Source organism: Eleutherodactylus coqui, chromosome 1 (assembly GCF_035609145.1).
Source record: "Eleutherodactylus coqui strain aEleCoq1 chromosome 1, aEleCoq1.hap1, whole genome shotgun sequence".
NCBI classification, from domain to species: domain Eukaryota; kingdom Metazoa; phylum Chordata; class Amphibia; order Anura; family Eleutherodactylidae; genus Eleutherodactylus; species Eleutherodactylus coqui.
Window position 1 is genome coordinate 481,859,893 of NC_089837.1, and position 14,875 is coordinate 481,874,767.

General features: G+C 42.9%; 1 protein-coding gene across 1 annotated transcript in view; it reads left to right on the forward strand.

Annotated features, from left to right (window-relative positions):
- The window catches only part of KMT2D (lysine methyltransferase 2D), a 129,502-nt gene that overhangs the window by 71,483 nt on the left and 43,144 nt on the right, over positions 1 to 14,875 (forward strand). Inside the window, 6 exon segments of the mRNA XM_066585665.1 lie at positions 695 to 921; positions 1,965 to 2,038; positions 3,781 to 3,831; positions 8,500 to 10,272; positions 10,353 to 10,526; positions 14,345 to 14,496. Coding sequence (XP_066441762.1) covers positions 695 to 921; positions 1,965 to 2,038; positions 3,781 to 3,831; positions 8,500 to 10,272; positions 10,353 to 10,526; positions 14,345 to 14,496 — 2,451 coding nt within the window.

Here is a 14,875-nt window from a genome sequence, read left to right on the forward strand (position 1 = left end):
CATATTGTACTCCTGCTGTAAAGTGAACCGGGAAAACAAAAGAAAAGGCTTTATAAGAATTTAGTGGGATTGTGCTGGCATGTTATCTGACATGACAAGTCACAGATAAAGGACACATGGTTTCAAAAATACTCTTACAATACTTGTATAGTGATACAATAATACGAGGGCAGCTACAGACACCACATCCATTAGCATGCAGAGAGGGAGGTTACTACATGGAGGAGATTGCACACATTGGGGGTAGCCTGCCAGGGTTTATCGTATGGGGCAACATTAATAGTCTGTAAGGCTGCGTGGTGCACTACACGTACCTGTTGGTCTGGCACCCTTAGGCTGGGTTCACACGGGGCGGAATTTCAGTGCGGACTTGCCGCATGGAAATTCCGCCTGCACACTTGCACCCAAGCCTAAGCAGCAAAGTGGACAAGGTTTAAAAAATCTCTTCCACACGCTGCGGACAATCTGCTGCGGACAAGCCACGCTGAGACTGACATGCCACATGGAATTCAGAACCACGGAATGTCAATTGTATCGCCGTTTCCACTGCGGACAGGGGACCTGGTATTTGGGTACATGAGGAATAGTACATATATTCTACACCGGCTTTCATTTCTCACCAATGTACCGCTAGCGGGAATCTAATGATTATTTAACGTTGTATACCTAAATACACTTTTTTGACTTTCTCTAGGGACAGGGGGGGCTTGTTCAGCCCTGAGCACTGTGACACGGATGGCTCACTGACGACAGCCTCTACCCCAACGACACCTACCACGGAGGGAGAGACGGATGGCCTTTCCTACAACCAGCGCAGCTTGCAGCGTTGGGAGAAGGATGAGGAGTTGGGGGAGCTTTCTACCATATCTCCAGTCCTATACGCAAATAAAAATTTCCCTAACCTTAGAAAAGACTACCCAGGTGAGTTGTTGCAGATGTCACAAATGTACAAAACCTCATATATATATAAAACACTAAATCTATTTGTGTTGTATGCACATCCACAGTTCTGCTTCGATGTGAGTGAAATTGTGCATGAGCGTTCTCCAGCACCCGGCGGCGAACACTGCTGTAATTAAAAATCAAAAGCTCAATAAAGACTTTCCCCTGTAACTTTTTTTTTTTTGCCAATAGCAACCAATCACAGATCAGCTTATATTTCTTATATTGCTGATGTATAATGTAAAAGTTGCTCTGTGATTGGAAGCTATAGCTCAGCTTTCATTTGTTATATCCGCCAGTAATGACCGTAGCCGGTGACCCCGTGTACTCGTCGTCGACCTCTTTTATCTGAACTGTGGATGGTCCAGCCGTCACACATGCGCAGTACAGATTTTCCCACACCGTTGCTAGGCAATGACGCAGCTCCCGCCACCTTTCTGCAATGTTATTTGTGGTAGGGCCAAGGGTCAAATGGCTTACATTGACTTCAATGGAAGCCGTCCGTGTGGACATCGCAGAAAAATGGAGCATGCTGCGATTGTTTTTTTTTTTTTTTCTTTGTGAGCAGAAATCGCTCTGGATTTCTGCTCATGTGCAGGAAGAATCACTTTGCAATAGCATGCTATGTGACACTACTTGCTGCGGGACCCAGGGGCAGATGCCCGCCCCGGATTCTGCAATTTAAGTATGCCCATGTGCAGGGAGCCTAATGATCAATTCACTAAAGATGATTGTCCGTTAGGTTGATGCGCCAATTGCGCAGCCCTTCATAATCAAATTTCTGACGAACTAATGATTTGGGACCAACGAAAAAGGGCATAGCAACATCAGTTATTGTGTAGAAGGAGGAAAGAACTCTAAAAGCCCAATTTTCAGTAACCAATCCCTGCGCCTATAGCGCCGTGCAAGGCACGGATATATCAACTAGTTATTTTTAAAAATGGCAATAAGTTTAGTAGTTCTGTAAAGGTAGTCTCTACGTAAGGTCTTAATCTAACACTTCCCTATACTTGGCATGGTAGATTGGTCGAGTCGTTGCAAGCAGATAATGAAACTGTGGAGGAAAGTACCAGCCCAAGACAAAGCTCCTTATTTGGTGAGTGTTGCATTATGTCTTTAGTTGGAAGTGAATGTCCACCATTGAATTGCAATTTTGATTTTGTAGCCTACATAACTTCAAAACTCCTCGTTGATAAATTTCTTAATCTGGTCGGAGCTTTATGGCCGATACAAAGCTCAAAATCCATTACATATACATAACTTTAACCTCTTAATGACGCGGCCCCTTTTTCTATTTCCATTTTCGTCCCCTCCCCCCCCCCCCCCCTTCAAAAAAATCGTAACTCCTTTATTTATCCAGCGACGTCGCTGTATGAGGGCTTGTTTTTTGCGGGACGAGTTGTATTTTTCAATGGTGCTATTTAATGTACCTTATAATGTACTGAAAAACTTACAAACTTCTTAGTACAGTAAAATGAAAAAAATAAATAAAAACATTCTGCCATTTTTCAGTGCATTTTGTTTCTACGGCGCACAAACTGCAACAAAAATGACATAACTTTATTCTATAGCTCGGTACGATTACTACAATACCAAACTTATATAGTTTTTGTTTTACTATACTACTTCCCCCCCCCCCCCCCCCCTCATGGACATTTAATTTTTTAAAATTATTTTCTGCCGCTGTCTTCTGCTAGCAATAACTTTTATTTTTCCGTCGATGTAGTTGTGTGAGGGCTCATTTTTTGCGGGATGTCCTGTAGTTTACGTTAGTACAGATTTGGAATACATACGACTTTTTGATTGCTTTTTATTGCGTTTTTTTTGGGAGACGGGGTGACTGAAAATTCATTTTTGGCGTTTATTTATTTTTTTGGATGACGTTCACCATGTGGGGTAAATAATGGGCTAGTTTGATAGATCGGACTTTTACGGACGCGGCGATACCAAATATGTATTTTTATTTTGTGATTTAGATTTTTTAATTACAGATATGGCAAAAGTGGGGGGTTAACCTTTATTCCTTTTTTTTTTTTTTTTTTTAAACAATTCATAAAACTTTATTGATCTCTTTTTTTAACTTTTCTTTTAAGCCCCCCTTCCTGGGGGAATACAACATGCAATGCTTCGATTGCTCCTGCAGTATGACGTAATGCTATAGCATTACATCATACTCCATTCTGAAAGGCAGTCTATCAAGCCACCCCACGGGGATGGCTTGATGGGCATTCTCCCAATGCAGCCCTGGGGCCTTTCAGAAGGCCCCCATCTGTCATGACACCTGCACGGCTCCCCCGATCTCACCGCGGGAAGAACTGACAGTGGCATTTAAAGGGTTAATAGCCGTGATCGGCCGCACGGCCATTTGCAGCGATTGCCCGCGACCTCTCTTCATACATACCCCGCTTTCCAGGACGTACCCTTACATCCTTGGTCGTGAAGGGGTTAAAGGGACATTCTGGTTAAAAAATAAAAAATAAAAAAAATTTAAAAATTCTTTCATTACTTATGTAGTTGGCAACGGGTCTACTTACACGCGCAACTTATCTTTCACAGCGATGTTGCGAGATGGAAAAATTCTCAGCATGTCCTATTTTTGTGTGAGTCTTGCAGAATAGTTCTTGCACATGTGCGCCGTCCCACGCATCGAATACAACACTGTTGCGGTGTCTGTCTTCTGTACAATGTGATTTGGGCTCGACTCGCTATCAGCCGTGTAAATTCAGCTTCAGAGGTGGACATTCACTTCCAATTCTCACCCTTTAATTGGTATGCGACCTCTGTTTAGATGTCGGGTCTACCGGTACTTATGGTTTCCTTTTATGTTCTTTTCCGCAGCAAAAGGCCAAAGACAATCGTGCAGCGCATCGTATAAATAAGGTACAGAAGGTAGGTTACTTGTTAGATTGTCACTAAGGTTAAGTTATTTTGGGTGCGATCCTTTTCATATAGCAATTTTCTCTTCCTGGTAACCCTTTTAATCCTGACTTATTAAGCAGGTGCTGGTTTATCTTGTGTCCACCTAATCTTATGGGGCAAACCTGATAAAAATTTAGTGAATGCTAACCATGACCATGGGCCTGCACAACTAGACTAAGGCAATATCCCTATATCAAAGGAAACTTGTCACCTCGGAACAGCATCATAAGCTTCATCTATGGTGCTGTCTCGGGAGGTGATGAGGAATCGAGTGGTGTAAGTTTTAGACTGGCTCGCTCCTGGTTCTTGTGAAGGTCGGGCTGGGCACGAAGTTCTGACTCAGAGTGACATGCACACGCTCTCCTATACAAGTCCATGGGGGAGCTTGCGCACGTCACTTACTTATAGCTTCATGCCCAATGCCATCTTCACCGGCGGGAACCAGAGAATGAGTGAGTCTAAAAATGACTCCACTGGGCTCCCCATCACCTCCCGGGACAGCGCCATAACTTGGTCTATGCTGGTGTTCTGAGGTGACAGGTTCCTTTTAAAGTCCATGGACACACAGCAACAGTCTACCTGGTGAGAGATGATGGGTAATACACAGCTGTGTCTGCAGGGGGCACTTTGCTTCAGTGTCTTTTTTTCAGATCACATCAGTTGTTTCCATATTTGCAGAATGGAAAAGCACAAAGGGAACGAGGCGCAGGTTGCAAACTGCATATCATATAGTGTCTGAATAGTAATGATGTGATGGAGATTGCAGGTTGAATGTTGGTGCAACTTTTTATTTCTTTATTATATATATATATATATTTTTTTTAAATAAACCTGGAATAACCTCTACCATAAGTAACAAAAAAAAAATGTTTTTTTCTTGTCAAAGATCTCCATAGCTTTGAAGGGGTTGGTCACTTTATTGATAGTTGACCAACAATTGTTAACCCCTTAATGACACGGCCTATATTGGCGTTGAGGACCAAGCGATTTTTGGTATTTTTCCATCTCCATTTCTCAAAAGCCATAACTACTTTATTTTTCCGTTGACGCGGCCGTATAAGGGCTTATTTTTTGCGTGGCGAGCTGTAGTTTTTATCTGTGCCACTTTTGGGTACATAGAGTATATTGTAAAAGTTTTTTTTTTTTTTTTTATGATAACGGAGAGAAAACGCAACAATTCTGCCATAGATTTTTTTTTTTTTTTTATGATAACGGAGAGAAAACGCAACAATTCTGCCATAGATTTTTTTTTTTTTTTTACAGCATTAATCATGCAGCATTAATGGCACAGTAAATTTTTTTCTGCGGGTCGGTACAGTTACAACGATACAAAAATTCTTATATTTTTTTTTTTTAGGTTTTTACACTTTTTTGCAATAAAACCCCCTTTTTTTTTTTTTGGAAAAATTTTTTTTTTCTCTATAGCTGCATTCAAAGTCCTGTAACTTTTTTTTTTATTTTTCTATGTACGGAGCTCTATGAGGGCTTATTTTTTTGTGAGACGAGCTGTAGTTTTTGTTGGTACCATTTTGGGGAATGTACGGCTTTTTTGATCACTTTTATTGCATTTTTTGGGAGGCAAAATGCTAAAAATTAGCATTTTGCCTCTGTTGCTTAGCTTTTTTTTTTTTACGCTTTTTGCCGTACGAAATAAAAAGCATGTTCAACTTTTTGTACACGTCGTTACGGACGCGTCAATACCAAATATGTGGGGTTTTAATTTTTTTTTAATGCTAATATTAGAAAAAGCATAAAGGGTTTTTTAACATTTTTTTTAACATTTTTTTCTTTTTTTTTACATTTTTCTTTTCCCTTTTTTTTTCACTATTTGAGTCCCTCTGAGGGACTTGCAGCACTATGCCTATGATCGCTGTCATAAGGCATGGCAGAGCTTATACAGCGATCATAGGCAATACAGGACGCCAGTGTCTGGCGTCCTGTTGCCATGGTGACAGGCCGGGCTCTCGCGATGACATCGCGCGCTCCCTCTGTGAACTCTTTCCCTGCCGCGATCTACTTAGATCGCGGCAGGGAAGGGGTTAACAGCGGGGGGCGCATCTCCGATGCCCCCCCGCTGTTGCAGCGGGACGCCGGCTGTGACTGACAGCCTGCTCCCGCTGCGGGATAGCGCGAGGTCAGTCATGATCTCGCGCTATCCCGATGACGTACCGGTACGTCATTTTGCGCAAAGTACCAGCCTGCCATGACGTACCGGTACGTCATTTTGCGCGAAGTACCAGCCTGCCATGACGTACCGGTACGTCATTTTGCGCGAAGTACCAGCCTGCCATGACGTACCGGTACGTCATTTTGCATGAAGGGGTTAATGTTGGCTTTGTCACTTGCTGATATTTGTTTATTGAAGATGCCATGTTCTTGATTGCCCAAATCACGACCCTCTCAGCGCCCACGCTCTTGTCCATACGGTGGATGCAGATGGAGGAACACGTTGCCCAAACCTGACTTCCAACAGTTAGGACCTGCACAGATGGCAGGCACACTGTATTTAAATGGAGAAGACCCGATAACGTGCGTTGGCCTTCTATCTGCCGTCGTCTTATGGATGGGAGCAGTGCCTGGATGGCACAGGGTGTGAGAGGGGACATGGCTTCAGCAATCAAGAATACGGAGCTGCTCGTCAATAAGGAGAATCGCTCACCAGGACATAAATGTACTTCATGGAAAGACTTGTATTAGAGCCTCTGACGGATATGTGCGTTGTGGGGATCAGGTACAGGAGCCGTGCCCGTACAATCACCGGTGGTAGGAGTCGGGCACTGACTAACAGCTGGGCTCCCTTAATGTCCGGAACGCCGATAACTCAATTGGTCTACGTATTCACAATCATGGGGTGCTGATGCGTTGCCAAGGCAAACGGAAGTCTTACAAAGGCCTTCTGGCCAGCCATGGCTACAGGTCTCTTAGACTTTGCCTTCAGTACAGCGTAGTAACCTAGGGCCCTCTTATGCTGAACGCTCATCTCCAGTTTCTCGCTGGATCATTGAATGTCTGAACGATAATCGTTCATTGTAAATCCCGGCAGCGACTAATCGCCCGCTTCTGCGATCCTAAAAATTAAACTGTGATCGGCCCGTGTAAACAGGCTGCTGTTCATCTATGAACGACTGCCTCTTTATTGTGAATGGAGTCGGCTGGTTGGAGCCATCGCCATCCCGCTGTGCTGCCATTCAATGAGTGCTATTCGCTCCTCTATGGAAGCACTGGAGCGACCATTACTGAAGCGAATGTCCGACAATCGTCTGTATATTAAAGTATTATTCCCTCTGCCTTTCAGCTTCACAGTTAAGGGTCCTTTTTATACCAGAGTGTACTGGAGCATTGTAAAGTTAGTTATATCTGATGATGGGACTCAATAAATTGTTAAATATTAATAAAGTTTTATTTAAAAAAAAAAAAAAAAATCCTTAAAGTGAAATGTAACTTTTCTTTTTCTCCCCATAAAAAAATTTTTGTTTTATCTTGTAAAGGTATTAACTTTTATGTATGTTTCCTTTTTTTTTTTTTTTTGCATCACTGCAATAGTTTTTATCTACATAATAAAATTAACACATCACTTTAACCACACGGTGAAAGAAAATTAAATCTCCTGCTGCAAAAAATAAGTGCTTGTACCACCATATCCATCGAAAAATAAGTTATGGCTTATTGCAACAACTTTATAAAAATGTAGTTCTTTTTAATATATATATATTATATAATTTATTTTGTATGAAATTTGCTTAGTATTACCATAATTGTACAGACCCATAGAGTAAATGTTACAGGATAAGTTATACCGCACAGTGGACAATGTACATTTAACCCTTTCCAATCCACTGTCTGACCTCTGAAGACATTATGATTTAAGGCTGTACAGCTCCGATGTTGGAAGACATCCATCGGGGGTTCTCTTACTCTATATTGCCAGCCTCTCTGCTGTCGGAGCCTATCCAACGTGTCACCTCATGCAGTACTGGCTTTAGTCAGCATATAGTGCTGTTTAACGGCAGAAAAAGAGTAAGCCCCCTAGAAAAACCAGGATACAAACTGGATTGGAAAGGGTTAAAGTGCAATAAACAATGGCAGTATTGCTATTTTTCTTCCTCTCCCAAAAAGGTTGTTAAAAAGGACTTAGTTATACAGAATTCCAAAACGATTCTGATGAAAAAATTACTCTCCCTGCAAAAAAACACTCATTGCTTACGAGAATGATAGTTATGGCTCTCTAAATGCGGCAATGTAATTTTATGATTTTTTTTTTCATGAGATGTGCTGCTATTGTGCAAAAAAAGGGAAAATGTAAAAAAGGCCATACGTATTCGACTACGTCAATGGAATAATTACGGCTCTGAATGCGGTAATGTACAAATGGAAAAGCTCCTGTGGGCCTTAATGCCAAAATAGACTTGTTACAGTTTTACTATTTATTAACCATTTAAGTATCCATAAAGGGCCCAACCCATTTGAGTCAGTATATTGAAGCTGGTTAAGGTGGTTTTTGCAGTCTTTAGCCTTTTCTTCTTCGGCACAACTATTTATGCAACATGTAAATGTACTTTAAGTCCACTTTACATAGTAATATAGTTGCCCATACAATGAATTCTACTCAATGTATATATTTTTGCATGGTCTTTATAGCAGGCAGAGAGTCAAATCAACAAGCAGTCCAAAGTAGAAGGAGTACGAAAAACAGAGCGTCCGGTTCTTCAGCTACAAATTCCCATGCATCCGGGTTCACAGTCTGGAGCAAGCCATGACTATCGAGGTGCACCTTCAGCAGGACCGGATGTTTACATGTCTAGTGGCTCTGCCATGTCTACCTCCTCAGACTTGTTTCTGAAACCTTCTTCAGCAGGCACTCCGGGAGCAGAGTCATCTAGTGACATGTTCTTCAAATTGCCTCCTCAGTCTCCATCTCAGGAGCACTTTCCTAGTTCTCCTGCATATTCATTGGACTCCCGATATCCGTCTTCCTTGACTCAGTCACCAGCATCTGCTGGGGGATTTCAGACTCTTTCCGGGGCCGAGCACCAACCTGCACTGAATACGCAGAATACTTCTCCGTGTGTGGAATATCCGCCTTCCCGTGCAACCACTCCTCATCAGTCAGAGCCATTTGTCAAGCCACGATATCCGACCGGCTCTCTCGATAACCTTTCATTGATAGGAAGCCCTAGCTCAAGGTCTTATCAACCAAATGAATCCTCCAGCAAAACGGAAAGCATGATGTCTCCTACACGTTACGGTGATCCCAAGAGACAGACTGATGGAGTTCTCCTCCAAATAAAAAAGGAAGACGTTGGGCTTGGTTCTCCTGGCTATCCACACAGTGCTTGCTCTGATGGAACATCTGACATGATGAAGTGTGATGTCTTCAAAGCGCCCTTAACCCCCAGAATGTCTCAGTTAGAGCCTCACAGTCCCGCTCCATCACATAGGGAGTCTCATATGCAAGCACAAATGACATCACCTCAACATCATTCGGAAATGTACAGACAGACTTCTGCAACCCCATACAGTGACCCTTTTTCTCAGTCTCCATTAACACCTCGACCTCAGTCTTCAGAAGGTAGCTTGTCAAGTCGAACGTTGCCTTCTGACCCTTTCAGTCGTGTCCCAACAAGCCCACAATCCCAGGGAAGTTCCCATTCCCCACTGACTCCTAGACCATTGTCAACTGAAGCATTTTGTCCCTCACCGGTTACTCCACGGTTTCAGTCTCCAGACCCGTATTCCCGTCCACCTTCTCGACCCCAATCACGAGATCCATTTGCCCCACCTCATAAACCTCCCCGTCCACAGATGATGGAAACTGGTTTTAAGCCAACGGCACAACTTTCTCACTCCAGTCCCGTTGGTACAAATTACCAACAATCTCTAGATGTTCACCAAAAAGCTCAAGTAGGCCAACAGCAAAGTATATTTGCTCGTTCTCCAGGGGCAAATGTCTATCAAAGTTCTCAAAACCAGCTCTGTTTCACTTTTCCTCATTCTCCGGGAGATGGTGTTAAAAGTTCTCCTTCCCATCAGCCGCATGCAACCCCCACACATTCATTGAGCAGCCATTTAACCCCAAACAAGCCACAAATCTACACTTCTCCCAGCAGCAATACCCCATCATCATACCATCCTGCTGGCAGTCCACACTCCTCTGGAAACAGTAGTACGTCAGAAGTTTATGTTCAGTCTCCTCTACGACCTCCTTCAGTCTTACCCCAAGAACCATCCTATCAGCCCGCAGCCACCAACCAGCGTGCAGGTCTCATTTCTCCAGCCGAAAAACCCAGAGAAGATATTGCTGCTATTCAAAATCCAGTTAGCGTCCCTGGTAGAGATGTACCAGAACTGCAAGGAGCTGCTGATACTTCTCTGAACAACCTAAGTCAGACCGAGCAAGAGAAACAAAGACAGGTGCGTTTCTAGAAAGTTTGATTTGTGGTTTTTATATATATCTAATGTTCCTAATGTTGAGCTATCCTTATTTTACTCAGCGTCAAAGACTAAGAGAACTCCTCATTAGGCAGCAAATCCAGAGAAATACCTTAAGACAGGAGAAGGAGGCTGCTGCAGCAGCCATGAATACTTCCCAAACCGGGTGGAGTGGAGAACCTAGTGCACAAGGCTATGATCACTCGGGGCGTGCAGTGATGTACCCTCCGACACAGGTAAGATGACATCTTGATTGCCCTTATGCTACTGATATAAGTGGGTCAACAATGACAAGTGAGAGGGTATGGTTGTTAACCCCTTAACGCTTTAGGATGTACAGTTACTTCCTACAGTAACTGACAGCGGCATATAAATCCCCCGACCGATTTTCAGGGGTTCCGTACAGACCCTCGCAATGAGATCACAGGGAGCAGTGTCGGTGTCATGGCTGCCAGGGCTGTCATGGCAGAATGCCTATCAAGCCATGCCCCTGGGGTGGCTTGATGGAATGCCTGCCCGATCGCAGTATGATGTAATGCTATAGCATTACATGATACTGTAGGAACAATCAAAGCTTTACAAGTTGTTGTCCCCTGTGGGGACTAAGAAAAAAAAGTTAAAATTAATAAAGTTTACCAATTAATTTTTTATGTTTTTTTTAAAAGCGATTTACAAAAAAATCCTTTTGCCATATTTATAATTTTAAAAAATCTAAATAATATAACAAAAATACATATTCAGTACCGTGTGTCCGATCTATCAAAGTAGCACATTATTTATCCCACACAACGACCATCGTCAGAAAAAAAAAAAAGACGCCAGAAATGCACTTTTTTGGTCACTTTGTCCAAGAAACAAATGCAATAAAAAGCGATCAAAAAGTCGTATATATTCCAAAATGGTACCAACACAAACTACAGGACGTCCCGCAAAAAAAAAGAACCCCCCCACAACTATGTTGACTGAAAAATAAAGTTATGGCTGTCCGAAGACGGTGGCAGAAAATCATTAATTAAATTTTTATTAAAAAAAATAAAAAGCAAGATGTTTGGTATCGTAGTAATCGTACTGACCCATAGGATAAACGTATGTCATATTTGTTGCGGTTTGTGCGCCGTAGAAACAACGCACCGTAAGATGGTGCAATGTCATATTTTATTTATTTTTTTGTTCATTTTGCTCCATTTAGAATTTTTAAAAAGTTTTTCAGTACATCGTATGGTACATTAAATAGTAACCTTGAATGGGTTTTATGCCTGGGAAATCTACGACAATAAACATCCGTAGAGTTCAAACGGCCATCCAACTAGGTAAGCAATACAATATGCCTTGGGCCCTAGTCTCACTCGAAATGGCAAAGGCCTTCGACTCGCTAGAGTGGGCCTTTCTTGAGGCCTGTCTGGTTCGCTTTGGATTTGGGCCCAAATTCCAGCAATGGGTTAAAACCATATATAAATCCCCGAGTGCAAATGTAGTGGTAAACGGCATCCCGTCATCCGAATTTCAACTGGCAAGAGGCATCCGACAAGGATGCCCTCTATCCCCGGCCCTATTTGCCATAGCCATTGAGGCATTGGCGATCCGTTTGAGAAGCACCCCCAATGTAAACGGCATTAGATGGGCAGACCTCGAGAGTAAAGTAGGACTATATGCGGATGACACAATCCTCTTCATATCAGACCCAATAGACTCCTTTTCCCAAGCTATGATCCACATAGACAGATTCTCCAATTTTTCAGGGCTATATGTTGATTGGTCTAAGTCGACAATCCTGTACACAGACCCCAACCCTGGAAACGATCCCTGCGTTGCTAGATACGGACTAAAACCGGTCCAAACATTCAAATACCTGGGGATGTTTATGCCATATGACCATAATAATGCCATAGCAGAAAACGTAGACCCGTTGCTGGACAATATAAAACACAAGTTGAAAAGATGGACCAAATTGCCGCTTTCTGTGGCTGGGCGCATAAATCTTATTAAAATGGCCATCCAACCCAAATGCTTATACGTACTACAGCACATGCCAGTACCCGTTCCCAAGCGCTTCTTCCAATCATTGAACTCCCTTATCTCATTTATATGGAGCTCCTCCCGCTCCAAACTAAGTCTGTCAATATTACAAAGGCCCAAAAAACAAGCGGGAATGGCCCTCCCGGATCTTTGACTTTACTACCTAGCAGGACAATTGAGGAACATACGGGCCTGGGTTTTGGACAGAGAATTGGCCATAGCAGATAAACAGCTTGCGAAACAAGTAAAAGGTAATAACCTCTTAAATTTCCTAGAATTTCCGCAATACACTAACTCTGCCGACGTAGTCCCACTTCATAAATTGGCTCTTGGCGTGTGGAAGGAGGTGAAGACACTGCAGAGATACCAAGACGTAATACCTGAACTCCATCTCTGGAACAACCCTGGTCTCACCGCCCTACAATCAGTCCCAGATCCTCAATACTGGATGGCTCAAGGGGTGCACACACTAAGTGATATATACGTGGATGATCTATTTCCTACATTCACACAGTTACGCGACAAGCTGTAGTCCCCACATCTCCAGCTATTCAGATTTTTTCAGCTAAGACACGCTTTGAACTCCCAATTTCCGTCCACCTCAACACATATATCCAAGTTCCCCACAATTGGCATCCTCAAGTCTCAGGGACCTAGGGGGCTAATCTCAGCCCTATACACGCACCTCCTCTCGGCTAAAATAACCCTTAACCCGCCTTCAGCATACGACAAATGGAAACAATCTATTCCATCCCTCACACCCGAGGAGTGGCAGGACATCTCCGAATCCCATTTGACGGTTTCCCCCGCCGTGAACAATAAATTAATCCAGCTATATATAATGCACCAGGCCTACCTTACCCCCAGCCGTCTATACAAAATGGGCAATGCACCTTCAAACACATGTCATAGATGTCGCCAACCAGGGGCGAACTTTTGGCATCTAATATAGGAATGCCCCCTAATCAATGAGTACTGGTCGGAAATTATTGACCTCATAAACTCACTACTACCGCCCCCACTGGTTGTCGATTTGGACCCCAAGGTGGCGCTGTTTGGCCTGCTGGAGGAGGAGGTGTGGCCACACCACACTCGTACTTTTCTGGAAAGAGTGCTATTTCTGGCCCGCAAGGTAATAACCATGAAATGGATGGCCGCGGAAATCCCCTCAGTCCCACACTGGACCCAACTAGTAAATACCGTAATCTCCTACGAGAAGATTATATACCAAAACCGAGGATGCCCGGCCAAATTTCGGAAAGTATGGGGGACTTGGTTGGACTCCCACTCTACTTTGTCTATGGAATGAGCCTATAGAATTTGTCTAACGGAAAATGTATATGTGAATAGGGATGTACCTAACAAAGTTTCTCTTCATTTTGTATTTTGCAACACTTTTTTTTCAAAATAAAACGAATTTTAAAAGAAATAGTAACCTTGAAAAATACAACTCGTCCCACAAAAAACAAGCCCTCAATACAGCGACGTTGATGGATAAATGAAAGAGTTACTATTTTTTCAAAGGGAAAAAAACCGAAAATGGGGTGTGGGTGGGGGGAACCATGTCCTTGAGGGGTTAAAATGAACCTGTCACCAGATTCATGCTACTCGAACCTCAGGCAGCGTAAACGCAGGACACATATACCCGTTCAGCCCAGGTATGTTTTATTCTGAAATGCTGCTGTGTTCCAGAAAAAAACATACTAAAAAGTTTGACTCGGAGCTCAACTGGAACAGAGCTCAGAGTCAGAGGCTCTCCCCGCCCTTATCGAGACTGACAGCTTTCTCACCATACACAAGCAGGGCGGAAGCTTTCACTCTTGATGTGGGGAGAGCCTGGCACAACCTTCCATTTTGACTCGAGAGCTCAGCTCCCAAGTCACACTTCGATGTGTTTTTTATGAAACGTGGCAGAGTTTCAGAAAAAAAATCATACATGAGCTGGTTGGACATATCTGTCCCGGGTCAACGCTGCCTTTTAAACTAGTCAGGTTTTAGTTTTCGTTGAATTAAATTTTTTTTTTTTTTTTTTGCAAAGCATGAAAAGAGTGCTCTTGGAGTGATCACCGCTACCTCGGGGGCTACTAAAGTTTCTGGACAGTTAGTGGCTTCAACATCATTTCCAACAGAGGAACATCTGAATACGCCTTTGCCATCACCTTCTCCTGTTTCTGTTGAGAGTTCTGCAAGGTAGGCTTAGAATCCGTATTCATGTATTATACCGATCTGTACATGACCAATCTCTGCTGATGGAGGAACTGAAATAATTTGAATGTAACTTATGGGGTCTTATATCTGGCAGAATTTAAAGACCTTGTAAACCAAATCTGTCACCAATATAGTAGTTTTTGTGTTTGGACCCATTACTGGGCTAAAGTGATTTAGCAACAATATTTAATTATCTGATATTGTAGATTTTCTGAAATTCATCTCCAGGGTTAGAGAAATCTGACTCTGGTCATGTAGCCACCAGTATAACATGCTATAAGGCTGAGGCTATTCAATCCCATTATGCCACTGATGCACATCTAACAGAAGAAAACCTTACCTGTTACCCAACTCTAAAATT